The 18,775-nt window shown below is 36.0% G+C and overlaps 2 protein-coding genes across 4 annotated transcripts in view; both read right to left on the reverse strand.

Annotated features, from left to right (window-relative positions):
- Positions 1-23: 23 nt before the first annotated feature.
- Positions 24-3,736, reverse strand: LOC110795803 (uncharacterized). The gene is made up of 5 exons (XM_022000827.2): positions 3,500-3,736; positions 3,353-3,414; positions 800-999; positions 369-492; positions 24-284 (listed from the first exon to the last, which is right to left on the reverse strand). Exons 1-5 carry the CDS (start codon positions 3,660-3,662, stop codon positions 144-146), a joined length of 690 nt encoding a protein of 229 aa, XP_021856519.1. The 5' UTR covers positions 3,663-3,736; the 3' UTR covers positions 24-143.
- A 4,273-nt stretch (positions 3,737-8,009) lies between these two features.
- The window catches only part of LOC110795801 (BEACH domain-containing protein C2), a 30,849-nt gene continuing 20,083 nt past the window's right edge, over positions 8,010-18,775 (reverse strand). For 2 of the 3 annotated variants that reach the window (XM_022000825.2, XM_022000823.2), the window contains exons 18-32: positions 18,600-18,669; positions 18,394-18,477; positions 18,174-18,230; positions 18,003-18,071; positions 17,810-17,896; positions 17,613-17,729; positions 17,096-17,245; positions 16,252-16,336; positions 16,043-16,163; positions 15,809-15,905; positions 15,593-15,706; positions 11,380-11,749; positions 9,873-10,663; positions 9,599-9,721; positions 8,010-8,539 (exon numbers count right to left, since the gene is read on the reverse strand). In XM_022000825.2, coding sequence (XP_021856517.1) covers positions 8,465-8,539; positions 9,599-9,721; positions 9,873-10,663; positions 11,380-11,749; positions 15,593-15,706; positions 15,809-15,905; positions 16,043-16,163; positions 16,252-16,336; positions 17,096-17,245; positions 17,613-17,729; positions 17,810-17,896; positions 18,003-18,071; positions 18,174-18,230; positions 18,394-18,477; positions 18,600-18,669 — 2,410 coding nt within the window. In that variant the 3' untranslated portion in view covers positions 8,010-8,464. Of the gene's footprint in view, positions 8,540-9,598; positions 9,722-9,872; positions 10,664-11,379; positions 11,750-15,592; positions 15,707-15,808; positions 15,906-16,042; positions 16,164-16,251; positions 16,337-17,075; positions 17,246-17,612; positions 17,730-17,809; positions 17,897-18,002; positions 18,072-18,173; positions 18,231-18,393; positions 18,478-18,599; positions 18,670-18,775 lie in introns of those variants that run through there. The other variant, XR_008928393.1, reaches the window with a different exon arrangement.

Genomic DNA, 18,775 nt, shown 5'->3' on the forward strand with positions numbered 1-18,775 from the left:
TTTGGCTAGTACTAAAAAAAATGTAAAATCTGCAATTAACCGGCTATTAGAATGCACTAAAATGTTCTTACAGACAGTAAACACAGTCTTGTCTTAGTACCACAAAAAAAAGAAAAAAAAGAGTGGCCACGGTATAGCAGATATCAAACAAAATCTGGGGATGATGAGCTCACAGGAGGAAGATGAATTCCCGGTCTACTAGTCCACCCTTTACGATTTCTATAGGCCTCAATAGCCAGCAAACGTCGCCTCTCAAGTGAAGCATCCATAGGTTTCTTGAATGCCTGCATAAGCAAAGAGCGGCTTTGGTTAATAGATGTTCTAATAATATACACACTGCAATAATGGGTAGATTAGATGCTCCTTACAGGAATTGTCAACTTTGGTGGAGCTTCAGCAACCTCTCCAAATTTGACTTCATCATGTTTCGGAAGGTCAAGATTATGCTCTGAACTGCTTTTCTTTTGTTTCTTTTTCTTAGCTTTTAGAAACCTGCATCAAAACATGGCTTGATTCACACAAGTTCATATGCACCCAAAAAAAGAAGCACATATCATACTCAAATCGCTTGAGAGATCATATCATCTCTGATTTACCAGGGAAACTTTCATCCTTTCCTATTCGGGGTTTTCCCCTTTATCATTTCTAGGTCCTTCTACAGACTATTATGACGAACGCAACAATCCAACTCTGTAATCACTTAATTCTATTGTGTTCACTACTGGGTCATTCTACAGCTATTATGATGAATCCAACAATCCAACTCTGTTCAAGTACAAAATATACAGAGAAGACTTACTCTTTTTTCCGCTGCTTTCTTGTTGAAACGCCGTCCAACTTTTCCAGCTCCGTTTCAAACCGGAGGTCCTTTGCCTGCTTTCTCTTTCTTTTCTTATTCTTTTTCTCGTCATTTGCATCAGTAATCACTGTTCCTTGTGGCATTCTTGTACTTCCAATTCCCCTGCTTTTACCGTCCATCTTAATTTTTGGGAGAGGTTTCTGCAAATAAGTTTTTCAATCAAACTTCAAATTTACAAAATCATTACACTTACGGAAACATAATGTAGATCATAGGACATATGCTCGCATAGGCCATATTTCTCCTATCAGAAATTAGAACTTTGGTGTTTTGATACAGTTATAATCCTCAACAGACACAGAGAAAGAACAAAATTGGGTTGAACAGTAAGGATCCTTTGGGTTAAGTAACTTGTGGGAAAGATCCAGCAGAAAAGATATGTCTTCTCTGTGTACTTTCCCCGCTTCTCTTGCCACCACGGGCTTTACGTAATCAACCAGATCATATAGACATCCTTTCAAGCTTCAACACAACATAGGCCATCGAAAGGATACAGAGTAGCATCTGAACAAACTAGTAAACTTTTTAACGTCTGATAGTGTGACTGTGTTGTGTTGGTTTTATCTATAGGGTCGATACCACTGCATCGGCATTGCACTTAACAAGCGTAATATCTTAAATAATTGGCTTTTTATCCCAATAATTAAAAATCAGGGTTTTGGTGAACTCATTGTCTATGAGCAGCTGATGATCGATCTGTTGATGCCGTTATGAACAAGCTTTTCTAAAACTACAAAACCTGGTGCAAGTATTTGGCACGAAAACACAGTTTAAGTTGCAATATTTCAGTCTCTGTCCTAAATGCTTATGATTTTACCACATTACTGATCAAGGAGTTAGTTTGTTCTGGCTCTCATGATTGTAATTCAATTGATTTATATTCGACTTTTTTTTATCTTTATTGTCTCCCTCAGGGACAGCAGGAAGTTCAGCTAAGGATAATACTGTGCATTTATATCTTCTTATCTGGGGCGAAGCAACTAATGTGCGCTTTATGCCATAATGCCTGTGCTATATATTTAATAACGTAAACACCATTCATTCATCTGTCGGAAAAATCATCTTATGGGCATATATCTAGTATTTTACAAAATACATGCTTAAGGACCAAGATAACAAAAAAGTCTCGAAAAAAAGAGTCCATTTTTCCATCTAACATGTTGGTGAGCCGAAAAAATACAAGAGCCTTCATTTATTAACATGAGCTTTCGAGTGTCCAAGATTTCATTGGTAATGTCATAAGCTTTCCTGGTTAAGATTTCGTGAGTACAATATTAAAGTCTTTTATGGGCATCTAAATCCAGATCTTTCTTAGCAATGAATATCTCACAAGCAAGAGGGAAGAAGGAAGAGGTAAGACTAAATAAGCAATGCACATGCTTGTATCAGTATAAGAAACGCAATAAGTGCCTGCTATCAGTGATTCAGTATAAGCAACACAGTCAGTGCTTGGTAACAGTATAAGCAACGTAGTCAGTGCTTGGTAACAGTATAAGCAACGTAATCAGCGCTTGCTATCAGTATAAGCAACACAATGCCAATCCAATAATAACATAGAAGGATAATAAAGTCAAGTGGAGACTGATGCTGCAAAGTAGCCTCTACAAATTTCCAAGATGAATAACTTATTGAATGTCCATATCCTTTCAACCGACCATTTGACAAATCTTTTCACCAGAATAGACAGTAAGCTTTAGTTGAAAAAAGTTTGCTAATCACGAGTTGACGGCTCAATGTAGTCTCACTTTCTTACAACTCCAAAATGGAACACAACGGTACAAGTAGAGATCCAATCTTCTTGTTTGTGATGAAAGAAAGTTGAGCAGAAAGGGGCTGTAAAATGCCTACTTGTAAAAAATGGAGGAAGCATAAAGGATTGCAGAATCCTCTTAAAGTCCAAATTAAGGTACCTCTCAACCTAAAACCTTATAGAAAATAGTAAACTTGAGGACTAGAACACCATTTTAATCTAGCATTCAATCTCACTCCATCCATTAACGACTTCCTTTCGGAAACAACAACCCCCCCCCCCCCCCCCCCCCCCCCCTCTGAAGTTCAACAATTACTCAACAAGGTCCAAAGTCATAGCAAATCATGCCCAGAATCAATATCTGATCAAATGCAGAGCACAGAGTACTAGCATTAGAAATTTTATAACCCTAGACTAAGGTTTCAGAATTTGCCAGAGCCATTTACTTATTTAGTTTCTAAACGCAACCCGGCAAGGGATAACACAAGCTTTGAGTAATGCCTCTACAGGTACCATATGCAAACACTAAAACCGAAATTACACAGAATCAATAGTCCTTCATACTCCTACAATGCAAATGCTTCAATTTCATTAAACAGTATTTTGTTGACATTATCATTTAATGATTAAAGCTACAATATTATCCAATATGCAATTTATAAAAATGGGTAATCGAAAAATTGCTCGAGTTTCTTCAAATTACAATAAAAATCGAAGATTAGAAAACAAAACTTAAAACTTACATTTTCAGTGATGTCCTCTTTCTTGCTCTTCCTTTGAGTATTTCCCAAATCAATTGCAGACCCTGAAAACATACACAAAAACCCCATTATTTCAAAGTACTTGGGGAAGATTCAAAATTTAAAGAAGAGTGAAAATAAAAACTAAACCTTGACGGGTAGGGGCGGGAGAGGAAACAAGAGACATGAGTTTGCGAAGTTTAGAGGGCAAAGCGTCAATTGAAGAAGTATTGGGTGGCGGCGGGAGGAGTTTGTTGCCGCCATGAGCAGCTAGGTAGTTTTTCTCTCTCCTCTTCCTCGCTTTCCCTCCCATCTTTTCTCTCTCTTTCTTCTCAAGCCTTTCAACTTTCAAGCGATCAACTCTTAACTCCAATGCGATGTGTGAAACTGAAAATGTTTCGAAGTAGATGGAGTACTTGTAAATTCATTAGGGCATAATTTTCTAACCAAAATTCTTACTTGTAAATACTGTATTAGATTAGGTCCCGTGCATACTGTATTCGTGTGGCGCAACATCCTTTGGACCCAGATTAGATTTGTTTTTATTTTGTTCTTTTTTACTTTTTCTATAAGTTTTAGCCGATGCAAAAAGAAAGTTTTATCTATTAAATGTTTTTTAATAATATATAAAGTTAATCAAAACATATTATATACTTTGTGCGTGCAAGACTTTTTGAATCTTCTATTACTTCGTATAAAAAATCGGAAAAGGATATACGGAGTACTCCGTTATGCAGCAACCCTCAACGCTAGCATAAGCAAGGGTGGTTCCGATGCGGGGTGCCGGGACGGCGTGAGCAACGAAACACAACCCCAAATTCTAGAATCTAGAGTAGTACTCCCTCCGTCCCTTAATACTCGCACCGGTTTGGCCGGTGCTAAGTTTAAGACAATTCAATTGACTTATTAATTTAATGCGTGTTAGTTGATAGTGGGGTATTGTTTTTAATATAGTTAGTGGGAAATGTGTAAGGGTGGAGAGTGGTGAGTGGGGGGTGTGAATTTTTAAATGATTTTTTTGTAGGGAGTACGGGTGTAGGTGGGGTTAGTAGGTAATTGGTAAAAATTTCCATTTATATAAGCGGTGCGAGTATTAAGGGACGGAGGGAGTAGTTAATGTTTATGATATTTCGACAACCGTTTATAATGTAGTGAAGTTTTTGTTTAATAAAAATTGGATATTTAATTTAAGTAATGAATTTAGGGCCTCATTTTGAGAAATTGCATGGCATTAAGTTCGTGACGTAATTGTAACCCCAGCATTGTGCATAAGAAGTTAAACATGAAATATAAATGTGTACTAAAAATTATGTCGACCACCGCGTGATTTTGACATCCACACCTAAAATAATTTCGATTTAGAAAATGCATTAAATGTCTATTACGGGTACATATCTAAGGATCATAGATATTACTCTGTAAAAAGTATTACCTTATCTTAGGCGAATAGGAAATTAGTCTCACGACTTACATCGGTCATGCAATTCAGCTCCCTTACTTTCAGTAGAAGAAAATTTGAATCCTTAGTTTAATTCTATGACGCTCCACCCTCCTCCTAAAAGCTAGGTTAATTACACAAAATGTTACAGAAATATATTAGATATGATATCATTCATTAATTAAGTTCGTCAATTGATCACCTCTCTGAAAGAAAATAGGTATGTTGTAAAATCTTTTTAGGGGTTTTTAGTTGTAAGAGTACAAGTGGTACGTATCCTTCAACCATCAAACCTACAAAAACTGAAAAAAGTAGCATATTCATCGTTTGGAATATTTTCCCTTACAAAGGTAAGTTAATTTACTCGGTAAGTAATGTAGAAAAGAGAGTTATAGAAACAAGGCTAGTTGACAGGGCCGTTCCTTACATTTTTTGGACTCGGGATGGATCGTCGGTGAAGGGACCCTTATGTATAGTGGAAGCTCTTAAATTTTGATAATTGATGGGTCCAGACAAATACTACTTCCTCCGTCTTTTTTGGTTCTTTATTTTTCTTTTTGGGTGTCCCAAAATGTTTTTTACATTTCCTACTCCCTCCGTCCCAAAATATAGTGCATGTTTTCCTAAAATGGTGTCCCTAAATGATGTGCCTATTTCTATTTTAAACTATTAATTTTTACCCATAATACCCTCATGCATTAATTGTAATTCCAATATTGTCCTAAAAAATCAGAATTTTTACTTTGAAAATTATCCTTTTTGACTTTTATTCAACCCATGTGCTTGATTTTTGTCTTTTTGAGACCCATTTATTATGTACACACCTTTAATATTTAATTTCTCTCTCCATAAAAGCCACATAACATGTACTTTATCTTGAAAGTACAATTAATTATTGTTTTATTATCAATGTTATCCTTTAGCTTAATAACCGTGATTTTGGTCAAACGAACACTATATTATGGGACGGAGGGAGTATTATATTATCACATAAATGCTTTAATATTCTATCAAAATTTGTGTCCAATTATTACTTTAACCAATTAATTCCATTGGTCATTTAATCTCTCACACTTTCCATTGAGACAGTGTTATCAGAATTTTGATAAAAGTGAAAACATTATAAATAAACGTAATTTGCTTTATTTAAAGAAAAAAAATAGAGTAATCACATTGCTCATTAATTAGTTGTTAAAACGTGTGTAGAATATCAAACGTATACAAAAAGAGACGGGGGGAGTAGTATATGTACTTTCCACTTCCAAATAATGAAATACTACCTCCGTCCCTTAACACTGGGACTACTTTCCTTTTCGGGGCGTCCCTTAATACTTGCACCACTTTTATAAATGAATTTTTTTTTGCCAATATTTTATTATTTCTCACACTTACCTACTAACCCACCTACACCCCTACTCCCTACAAAAAATCATTTAAAAATTCACACCATCCACTCTCCACTATCCACCCTTGTACATTTCCCACTAACCATATTAAAAAAAATATCCCACTATCAACTAACACCCATCAAATTAATAAGTCAATTCAAGTGCATGTCTTAAAATCCGCACCGGTCAAACCAGTGCGAGTATTAAGAAACCGGAGGGAGTAATATTTTTTTTTAAAACTTGTATCTAGAATAATGTAGGATGATGTTAAAGAAAAATTAGTTAAAACATTGAGAAAGCTAATTAAAAAAAAAAAAAAGAGAAAGAAGAGATAAAAAGAGAGAAAAGGGTATGAAAATAGGCAGCTTTGGGTTTCAAACACGGGCACCTTAGGAAAGTTTTACCCTTTTGACCAATTGAGCCACCTTAGTTTCCATGTAACACTTCAATTAATACTGTAACTATAAGAAAGTCTTATTCTATATTAGGTATACCAATGAAATGGTATACTAATATTCTGCATTTTTATTTAGTACCAAACCACATAGTTGGGTACAAGAAAAGTAGTTGTATTTTCTCATGTGATACCAAACAACAGAGTTTGGTAATGTGGTTTCATTTTTATTTGGTTTCAAACAACATAGTTTGGTACTCACAAGTCAAAGATAAATGTTATTTTTCGCGGGTCAGACTCAATTTATTACATGAACTTACCATTTAGCCCTTAATATACCAATTGAAGTTACTATTTTGCCCTTAGTATACCATTTTAATGGTATACCCATTATAGATTCAGAAAACCTCCTGTAAACATCTTGTTTTGACTGTAATTTTGGATCCCTTTTCATTTAGGGGACAAGGCGTTTGCTCCTCATTTCAACCCCAAGGGTCGGGCCTGCCAGTCAATCCTACAACCACCAATCATACGTAAAAGAAGCACATTCGTTGTTCAAAATATTTTCCTTACAAAAGTTTAAGTTAACCTAAATAATTTAGAAAAGAGAGTGGTAGAAAGAGGCATATCATATACAGAGTATCATTTCTATTACATCATACTAAAACTGACATTAGGAATGACACGTGTCATTCACTGTTAAAAAACTTCCCGCCACATTTTTTTTCTTTTTTATTCATTTATTTGTTTCAATAACTATTTACAGAATTTTTTTAATATATTTGACTAAAACTTTATTTTACCGTAACCTTTTGAAAAATTTGTCAAAATCTTTTGAACTCCATACTACTTTATTTCCGAACAATATTTTGTTACTCAAATATTTAATCAAAAAAATAAATACATTATAATTTTATAATATCCTTGCGTGCATAATACCTAATCTAATTTGAAATATCCGTGCGTGCTTATGACCTAATCTAATCTGCAATGACCGAACTTCAAATGTCAATTGCTAGGGTGGCGTAACTCCTTGACCAATAGTCGGCTTTTGCATGCCATGATGACAGGGGTCCTTGGCAAGATATGATTTGTTGGGCTGGTGACTGGAGCAGATTGAGTCTTGTCTTTTAATTTACATTGCATGTTCATCAATTGAGTATTGAAAATAATCAACTTGCACTACTCGTATTAGCTTGTAAGAATTATTTGCAGCTTGTATGTTGCTGATGTCGTAAACGTTACCTTCTACTTCTTTCAAGATATAATACGCAGTGTAGTACGTATCACATTATGCAATTCATGTAACAGGCGGTTGTACAATCCAAAACAATTTGAACAATATATCTTGCAAAAACGGAGTTTGGACTATGATCTACTCCGTAATTTCAATTTAATTCAATTTACATTCAAAAAAAAACAAAAACAAAAAACCCAAAGTGAAACAAAAATTCCCTCATCTATTTACAAGAGCATCAAAGTCTTCTATTGACAACTGCCTAAATATTTGTGAAATCTGAATCAACCAAGGTATTTCAGTGTATACAACTCCAGATTTCACAACGTAAAATATCTGGCAACTGTAGACTTGTATATACTTGAAAAATCAAAACTGAACAGAGGGTTTTACAGCCTAATTTGTATAAACAACAAAGAATTTACAACTCAACCAAGTCAAAATCTGCCTAATTATACTTTATCAAACCTATTTCATAACCTCGTGTTAATACATGAAGTTGGTGTACATACAATACAAACCAGACTGACAATTGTCAGATGTTTAGTACAAAAACAGCATCTGAACAATTTGGCAGTCAGGTTACACAGATCTAACTCCTGTTTACCTCTTCCACAGAAGAATTCCAATAACTTAGATTCGAACAATACAAGGCCAATCATTTTATGAGAGGGCTTAGCCCATCACCTTCCCAACCGAGCTTCAGCATTTGATCCACCACTTTTAAGCTCAGCTGCAAGCAATAAAGAAATGGTTAAGCAGGAATTTGATAGTCAAATAATTTTCCTTAGGAGCCTAAGCAATCAACAATTAACTGTTTTCACTCCTGAAAGACAGTAACTACTCTGTATCACTTACCATACCAAAGGCGGGAGAGAGAGAAGAAAAAATTGGGGGGGGGGGGGGGGGGGGGGGAATATTCCAGAAAAGCGTTATGAGCAAGGCTGGGGTCTAGGGAGTATCCAACCAAGATTCTGGGGGTTGGGATCCTGATTTGGTTCCACATAACTATATAAGGGTGTAACATGAGATGACCCATTATGTTGTCAAAATAATGCTAAGATAACAAAAGTATCATACAGAAGACACGTCTAGAAAGGATAAAGTTCAAGCCTAACAATGTGATGTCATAACTAAGTAGCTAAATTACATCACTATGAAACATGGACCAAATACAGGAACAAGAAACGCATAAGCCTTTCCGAAATCCTGCTTATGATTCTTGTTATCCTATTATAATCCTTTGGAGAAATCAGTAATTGGCCAGTACTTGATTTAGATTTACATCCATTATGGGATCGTAAGATAATAAAATCCTTTGGGGTCCCAATAACTACTTTTTCCCGTATCAAGTCATTCCATATGCAAAAGTGTGTATGTGTATGACTTTAGTGTTGTGCACGGCTGTGCATTTCAGCTGTAAAGAGAACATCCTTTGTGTTACTGAAGTATGGGGTTCTAAATCTGACCGGTGATCCTACTTTAGGAAAGAGCCTTTAGCTAAGCATTGTGTTGTTGACTGTTCTTACAAGTGTAATTTTGCATTGTTCAAAAAGGTAAAAAAAAATTCAAAAGAAATTCTCTTGTTCAAGTATTAATGCAGCTTATCTGCTTAAATTTCATGGAGAAGGTTATTCCAGAAACAATCTTAATGCATTTACTTTTTGATAAGAACCCAGAAAGAATCTCCCACTAGCAAAATGAGAACTGTAACTGTAACTGGGTTTGAAAAACAATTAGCCGAGAGTTTTTAGGAGAGGCAGAATTGAAACCAAGTGAAATTCCAACTTACAGCTGGATCTGTGAAGATTATCAATTGCCTATCCATTGTGGAGACCAAAAGATTAGTGTTATCCTTGTTCAAGGCTATTGCTGTTATATCCTGCCCAGCTTGAAGATTCAACGTATGTATAACCTGCCATTTATAGCCTTATTAGAAGGAGAAAAACTTCTGAAACTTTTGCACATCTAGCATTTACGATTTCACACAAACTAAAAGATCTAGTAAAAAACATTTGCACACCATTTTTAATTTTCATCATCAAAAAGGAAAGAGTTCAGTATACCTTTAGGGTATAGAGATCGAGAAAACAAATCGAAGGTAATGCTATATCTAATATACAGTCTTCCTGTTTCTCGTCCAATCCCGTGGAGAGGGCTCCAATTCCCAGTGGCTTTGACTTCCAAGACTTGCTGCTGTCAAGAGATCCTTCCTTCTGAGAACAAGAGTTCACTCCAACCAAGGCAGTCTGTCCATCAAAAGAAATTTCCATGCAGCTGATGCTTCCGGATAAGGGAAGCTGTACCCTAGCAACAACAATTCCATTCAGAGTATACGTGCTGAGCATATTAAGAGATTGATTCCAAGCCATTATGACGCCATCAGATGAAAGGCAGACAGAATGAGCCTGCACACCAGCTATTCTTCTGAGCAAACGGCCCCTTCTAATCGAGTGCAATAGAATATCTGGTGACTGAGAGCAAGAAACCACTACTCCGAGATTTGAGCTAACACAACAAGACAGAACTTCAGCAAGGTGACCCCGCAACACATGAATGGGTCCTTCAATTCGTCGCTTCCTGCTTTTGTCTATTAAGCTACTTGCTGAAACATTACTGCTGTTTGAAGTAGGAGTACCAGAAGCAGTAGAGGGATCTGAAATATTGGTAGAAAGAGATGTAACTGTACGATGAATCCTCCAAAGCAATACTGTAGTATCTCGAGACCCAGTCACGAGGTAATTGCTATCAGATGATAGACCCAAGCATGTCACAGGAGCACAGTGCCCTATGGCTGTCTCAAGGGTCTTTGCGCCATCTGCTGATATAATTCTGATACTGTTGTCAATATGCCCACCTGGTAAAAAGATAAATATGAAGGGTTAAGCAAATAACGTAACGTCACTGAATTGGTTACAAATAAAATTTCTTATATCAAGCTAGTTTGATCATATGTCCAGAAATACAGTCCGGACCGGATAGTGTAAGGCATACTACAATATGGAACTACAAAAACTAAATACCAAAATCACATACATTAGTACAGTGAACATTAAAAACAATAGAATGTTTGACTTATTTGGCCTAATTAGTGAGAGTCTAAAGATATGCACAGAAAATAAGCAATCTCCTAAAGCAACTGCCCAAGTTGAAATTTCCCTTCCCTAGCAGCAACCACCAGTCCACCACTATAAGGGGTTCTGTTTCCTACCACCTCAATCCTCCAGCATGCTAATTCAAACCATGAGGTCAGAACCATATATAGACACTTGGTACATTTATGATTGGTCAAATTGTATTATGCACAACTTATTCAATAATCACAGTTTTGCTCGAGAAAAAAAAACAATTAAAAGTAAAGATACTAAGAAAGTTTAGCATAATAATCATACAAGTGAGTGTTCTTAAAGCCCTGTTCTTCCTCGTGACACATTATTGAATTCTCTGTTAAAGTCCTTTCAATAAATTTTAAAATAATACTGAACGAAAGAATGTGTAGCACGCATGACTGTATCACACATGTCATTAATATAAGCATGACCCAGGTATATAAGAGTAAAGAAGAATACATACCAGTTATAATTTCTTTACTGTTGGTTATAGCAACTATAGCTGAGCTTCTGATTCCTGAAGTAGGATATGCCAATGCTTGAGGAAAGTGCCAATCTTCAGAAACAGCTCCAGCTTGCCCTTTGAACATTCGCATCAATCCTCCACCCGAAGAACTTGCAGCGGCTTTCCCATGATGGAAAAGAAAGGGCGCACCCTGGCCATCAGGTGTATTTGGCTGCCACTTGTGTTGTGCCACAAATGCAGCTGGAGCATTTATATCAACAATGATAACAGAATCCGAGGATGCATGCATTGCAGAAGCAGGTAGATTGCAGCGTTCAGGCACTGGAACAGCATATGGTTTGAGGTCTTTTGGATTCCGGAAAATTGTCTAATACACACAATTCAAATTAAAATGGAATTTATTATCAAACTGCATAAATTAATGACAAACTTCTGCAGGATACTCGTGCAAAGGCGTAATGTTAGCTTTGAATATAGTAAAACCTCTGAGTAAGCTATGTTGATAAACTTGCAAATACATTAATGTTAGCTTTGAATATAGTAGAACCTCTGGGTAAGGAGAGGTATGCTATTTTTTTTATGCATTAGCAGACGAGTTATGCAGATTAAACAGGAAATTTTTGGAGGTAATTGTGCCAGGCCACCTAAGAGTACCTCAGCAGCAGATTTAGAATTTCTTTAGCGGGTTTGACAGTCATATATTAAGATTATTACAATTGTTTTTAAGACAATCTGCAAGAGAGCAGCTGCTAAAGTGGGTTCTTAATTGGCGAGAATCACTAGAACTTTTTAGTGCAAGGTAGGATTGGAGTTCCTCTATATGCTGATGAGAGTTTCCTTTGCCGGAAAAACTGATATGCTGCCTAGATTTTTTTTTTTTCTATTAATAAAATCAAACTAAATTGAGCCTTTCACACCTTTTGAGCATTTTAGTAGTATACTAAGGCTACATGCTACTATCTAAAGTCCAAACAACCAGCAATTATTCAGGTCTCAAGTGGCTCCTTTCCATGAAGGCCAGTTTTCCTTACAGTTGTGGAGGATCAATAGAACTCTTCAAAACAGGCTTCTGTTAGAGCTTACTCTGCTGAGACTTCCCAGATCATTCTTTAAATAATGACCACCTAACAGCATTTAGAGGATCTAGGTCCTCAACGTATTACTCTTCATAATCTATATACTGTTGGATCAGTACAACCTCATAGACAAATCTGTTCACGAAACCAAGGCAAGGAGAACACAGGGAATGGAAAAACAGAGAGTAAAACAAGTAAACAACGAATAAACTACAGCTTACCTATTTCTGGAACGCATACATCTATCAGACACGGAAATGAGATAACCAGTAAAATGAATGAAACACTACGGGGGCCTTATCATGTACTTTCTCTCCAATAAGTTTTTAAATAAAATGTGACTCTATGTTACCTTCTGTAAAAAAAATTATGCTAGTCAATGAATTAAATTTTAACCACCTATGCCAATCTTTATGTATTAACGCATATCAAATAGCTTACTGCTAATGTGCAGTATTTATACTATACTACCTCCATTCTTTGAAGATCTACCTATTTCCTGTAGATTTGTGGTTTTGTGCAAGAATACAACAACAACAACAACAACAACCAAGCCTTAGTCCCAAAATGATTGGGGTCTGCTAACATGAACCGTCATAAGGAACCGTCTATGGAACGTTAAGTAAGAGACAGTAAACACGAGGCACGAAAAAGAGGTAACAAGAAAACAAGATAGGCCGGTTTAAAGAAGAGGCAAAAAATGTTTTGAAAAAATAATAAAAATAAAAATAAGAAAAGTGAGAAGTGAGAAGTTTGCAAAGAAAATAGAAAAAGAGCAAGAGACGAAAAAGAAGTCATGTTGAGTGGTCGGCATGTATTATCTCCCTCCACTCCGCCCTATCTAACACCATATTTTCCTCAATCCCCAATAAATTTATATCACTCTCAATCACCTTCTTCCATGTTTGGTTGGTCTTCCCCTACCTCTCACAATTTCATTTGTTTTCCACTCTTCAATCCTTCTAACTGGTGCATCATTTGCCCTCCGTCTCACATGGCCAAACGGCCCAAACCACCTTAGTCGATTCTCCCTCATCTTGTTCTTAATCGTTGTAACCCTCACTTTCTTCCTCATCACCTCATTCATCGATCCATCATTTCTAGTATGGCACACATCCAACGTAACATACACTCTCCGCCATATTCATCTTATGAACGTGACATTTATGGGGCATGCCTGGATAATAGATAAATCACAAAGGGTTACACTCTTCCACTTCAACCAACCTGATTTAATTCTATGGGGGATATCTCCATCCAACTCCCCATCCTTTTGGATAATAGATCTTAGGTTGCGAAAGAAATCTGAACCTTCTATAGTCCTCCCATCTAGGGTGATCGTCCCTGCATCTCTGCTTCTATTACCAATAAACTTACACTCCAAATATTCAGTCTTCCTTCCGCTCACGAGATTCCAAAGTACATCTCCGTAGTTCCAACTTACTTTCCACGCCTTTCATTTCGACCAACACAATATCATAACAACAGGCACCATGGTATATTGTCTTGATTGAACTCGTCAAATGTGTCCATTACTATTGCAAAGAGAAGGGCTAAGCACGGAACCTTGATGTACTCTAATCGTGATAGGGAACTCCTCTGTCTTTCCGATATTGGTCCGCACACTTGTGTTAGCTCCCTCACACATGTCATTAATAATGTCAATATATTTATTTGCGAAATTCCTTTCCTTGTTAAGGCCCACCGAAGTACTTCCCTCCGTACCTTATCATATGCCTTCTCAAAATCAATGAACACCATATGCAAATCTTTCTCTTATTCTGATAGTTCTCCATTAGTTATCTCATAAGATGAATGTCCTCCATAGTTGATCTTCCTGGCATGAAGCTAACATGGTTCTCCGAAATCTTTACACTTCTACTTAACCTTTGTTCAATCACTAGCTCCCAAAGTTTCATAGTATTGACTCTTTAGTTTGATTCCTCGATAGTTAGCACAATCTTAGACGTCTCCTATATTCTTGTACAAAGGGATTAGCGTATACTATTCTTTCACTCCAATAGCATCTTGTTTCTTCTCCAAATCTTGTTGAAGAAAGTTGTCAACCAATTAATTCCTCTCTCCTAAACATCTCCAAATCCTGATAGGGATGCCATCGCCCTTTTGAATTCTCCGCATAAACGTGATTGACCATATCAAAGATACTTATATCTCCAAATCATGCCATCGATCACCATTAAATAGGTTGTCAAAATACGACCTTCATCTCTCTTTTACCTCCTTATTTCCAACCAGAATTCTTTGCTCCACATCCTTTACACACCTAACCTTGCCAAGATCTCGCATCTTCCTATATCTTATACGAGCTAATCTATAGATTCCCTTTTCTCCTTCTTTTATATTCAAGCTTGCATAAAGATCCCAATTCACCTTTGCTCTTGTATCCCGTATGACCTCCTTTGCTTCCTTTTTTGCCTCTTTATATTTCTCGTAAGTTCTCATCACTCCCAGATCTCTCCAATATTTATTAGCATTCACGTTTTCTCTTTATCGCTTGTCGCACTTCTTTGTTCCACCAAAATGTGTCCTTTCTTAGTGGCATGCTCCTTTAGATTCTCTAAAAAATTCCTTTGCTATTTCCTTTATGCTATGCTCCATTTTAGTCCACACATAATCTATATCCAAATCCTTGCTACAAGACCAAATACACGTTGTGGCCATCTTATCCATAATTTTTTGTTGGTTCTCCCTTTGCAATTTCCAGCACTTAATCTTAGGCTCCACTTAGGCCAATTTTATGCAAGAAAGAATGAACTTTTGGAGACCACTTGCTTTGTCTATAATTTTATAGAGGAAAGGGTGTGTCGTTTAATAGCATATAGAGTCACCAAGAAAGGAAATATTCTAAATGGTTAAATCTTCAAAGAGTGCAGGTAGTTTTAGATACTACATAGTACATACTGAGAGATCATGTAGAGCACAAAACGTCAATCTTATAAAAAAATTGATTTCAAATCAAGTTGCGCAAGCAAAAACGTGTAGAATTAAAATAATACCCTGAATATATAAAATTTGTGGGCAAGTAAATATTGGACATCTAAGGATAAAGGGTATAGTCAATCAAAGCAGTTTAAGAGCAGAATAATCCATTCCTTAAATTCAAATCAGGCTACCTGCAGTTGAAGCACCTCCGCTAGCGACATTCTTTTTTTGTGGGGAACAGTCAAAAGCTGAGATGGGGTTTGCCCAAAATAAGCAATCTGATCCTGAGTGGCACGTTGTTGAACCTAAGATCACAATCAAAGAAGAGTTGTGGGGTAGGTATAAGAAAATGTCTTTTAATCTTCTAAGTACTAACTGTAGAAAAGACAAATGGAGAATTCTCTTACAGGGTCGGAAATTTTGTCAATATCAACTGTTCCTTCATACGTAATATAAAAGAAAACATTGTTGGCTGTTATAGCCTCTCTTCCCCGTTGTTTAAACCTGTACATTCAATTCACATCTCATGTATCGAGATTTAAGGATAGCCGATGTTTGAGAGAAATATGCCCTTGCATTTTAACTCAAACGTAAAAACTTAATGAACATCATACGATTAATAACCACCAATTGTAACTTACCCAAATATGAGGTCAACCCACTCATGTAAATGAGCAGAAACATACTCACTCTCAAGAGCCATCCTATGCTTATGGATAAAGTCAACAGGATTTTTAGCCCAGGGGGGTAGCTTGACTGAATCTGGATAAGAGAATAAAGAAACATATTAACTTATCCTCTTTATTGTACAAATTGCAAGCAATCTGCAAAAAATCTGCCAGGAGCATACCAAGCTTTTGACCAAGTTGTGTAGTACCAAAATCAATGGAGTTCTCGTTCGTTAATGTTTCAGGGAGGTAAAACAGCTCTGGAACCTAAGATGCCACAGATAGGACCAAGTCAAAATCGGCAACCAATACAAAAAATAAAACATTAGCATAACTGGGCCCTGATCCCTTCAACTGACTTTTACTAAGCTCAACAACTTTTTTTTAAGAAAACTGTTTTTACCTGATAAAAAACTGAATCCCACGCTCGCACATTCTAAAATTTATTATTTGACCGCCTTTTTGTAATATATTTGACTGAATTATTTCTCCCCCTAAAGTTATGGCATAATAAATTAAATCTTGAATATACTTATCTAATCATCTAATATGCAATTCCCGTCCTACTACGTATTACATATTTTATACGGTTAATATGCTAATTTGACCAAAATATTGTGTAATTTATTTCCATGTCAATATATACAAATTTGACTAAAATTATTACATAAAATCATTTTTAGCAAATTATTATCGCATGGAATCTGATATTGTTTTTCCTATATAAAAATTGTTAATAAAGATAGAAAATAAAATAAAAAATAAAGTAGCGATTCTTTTTGGGTAAAAGGTTTTGGCGTGACATGGGACATGGTTTAGTAGAAAGTTAGAGATACTAGTTTTTGCAGATCAGAGCTGAATATTATTGATTATATTAGTGTTGTTTTCTTATGCTGAGCTGAATTTATTTGTCAAAACAGATTTTTCTAAGCTGAACTGATCGAAATCAAAACCAATCTTTATAACTTGAAGAGAACAAGCCCTAAATATTTATGTATAGAAATACCATGACAAGAGCATAAATACCAATTCTTTCACATCACTCATCTCCTCAAGGACACTCTCCCAAGTAGCAGCAATATCAGCAAACATCCTGTCTGCATGGTCAAATTTTCCGCCTTGTAGTTGAATAGAGAGAGTGGTGAAAGGCTCGAGTCGAACAAGGTAATACAGCACCTGGTGAAAAAGTACTCGTCATGCATACTTGTCACCAAAATTAAAATCACTAGTACAGAACTATCTGCAGGAATGGAAGTTAGCATGTGCTTAGGAATGAAATTAGCAACAAGAACATATGTATCCCACCCTCCCTACTGACCTACTCTTTATAAACGGAAAAGATACAAAGTATACGCTTTATAGACTGAATTATAAATTGAATATTATACAATGTAAACCTTTGATCACACCAAGGCTACAAACTCGCCAACTACGTGTTCATAGATTAATAAAATAAAAAACCTAACATGCCAAGTAGCAAAAGCCACAACATTGAGTACACAAAAAATTGACATGGAAAAGAAAGAAACAAATAGAAACATACTGTTCCAGCACTTGAATAATGTGAGCCATAATGGAACTTTGGGATTACAGGATCATCAAAACTGGAATACCTCTCCTGGAACTTTTTCAGGCGTTCGGGATTTAGACCACCAACAGGCTGACAGAGGGGCACATTTGTTAGAAGAAATGGGGATTTGATCCATTAATCAATACAAAAAACTTATTTATGTTGCTCACCTTCGAAAGGTCTCGATAAGAAGAAAGATTAGAAAGATCCAGATCCTGTGAAGAATAATCAGACAGAATCCAAGGGAATACTGGATACTGCATCAAAAACAGTTAGAAAGAAGTAACATGAACAACTATGGAGAGTCATTAATATGAATGTAAGAAAAAGCTTCAAAAGTTTATTTTAGTAATAAAAGGAAACCTGGGTGATATCATTATAACTACGCCCAGCTAGTGTGTTGAGCTGCATAAGGTATTCAAAGTTGCTGATCTGAAAATGTCATCATACCATACTTTTAGATTAGTTTTTTAATAGATATAGCAAACTATTACTTTAAGAACTCTACAACAATACCAAGGATGGTGTCCTTACCTCCCATCTAGCCCAACGCTCCATAAGCTGAGTTCTTTTCAAAAGCTGATCAGGTCTCTACAGGATGTTAAAAATGGACAAAAAGACTGAGGATGCGAAAAAATAGCAACAGTAGTAAAACTACAACCACCATGAAGTATGAACAAGACTAAAAAAGTCCTTTTAAGTTTCTAATATTCTCCGCCAGAAAGATATCAATCAAAAAAGCATTAGGAAAAACCTGTGTTGCTAGATATATATTGTTCAAATGTGGAGGATGTGCATTAACAATAGCTCGGTATGCATTTCTTCTACCTTCACTAGTCTACAAAACAAATATAAATAAGTATATAACCAATTTTGGGAACAGTTCACCAGAAAATGACGAACGAATAAAGGTATTGTACAAGCATAATATAAAAAGAGAAGGAAGTCAAGCCCAAGTACCTCAAAATCAAAAAAGTAATTAAAGCGATCAAGCATAAACAGTTCCAATGCACTTCGTCTCAGGAGATATCTGGAAACAGAAATTCAAGTGGTAAACATTTCAGAAATTGGAAATTGCAATTTCACTCCATGAAAATTGAAGCTATTCCACAAGAAACAAAAAGAATTACACATTA

Source organism: Spinacia oleracea, chromosome 2 (assembly GCF_020520425.1).
Source record: "Spinacia oleracea cultivar Varoflay chromosome 2, BTI_SOV_V1, whole genome shotgun sequence".
Taxonomy (NCBI): Eukaryota; Viridiplantae; Streptophyta; class Magnoliopsida; order Caryophyllales; family Amaranthaceae; genus Spinacia; species Spinacia oleracea.

Coding starts and splice junctions, on each gene's coding strand:
- LOC110795803 (XM_022000827.2), bottom strand. CDS start 3,662: ATGGGAGGGAAAGCGAGGAAGAGGAGAGAGAAAAACTACCTAGCTGCT. Junction 3,415..3,499: donor TCCCGCCCCTACCCGTCAAG/GTTTAGTTTTTA, acceptor GTATGTTTTCAG/GGTCTGCAATTGATTTGGGA. Junction 285..368: donor CACCAAAGTTGACAATTCCT/GTAAGGAGCATC, acceptor TTGCTTATGCAG/GCATTCAAGAAACCTATGGA.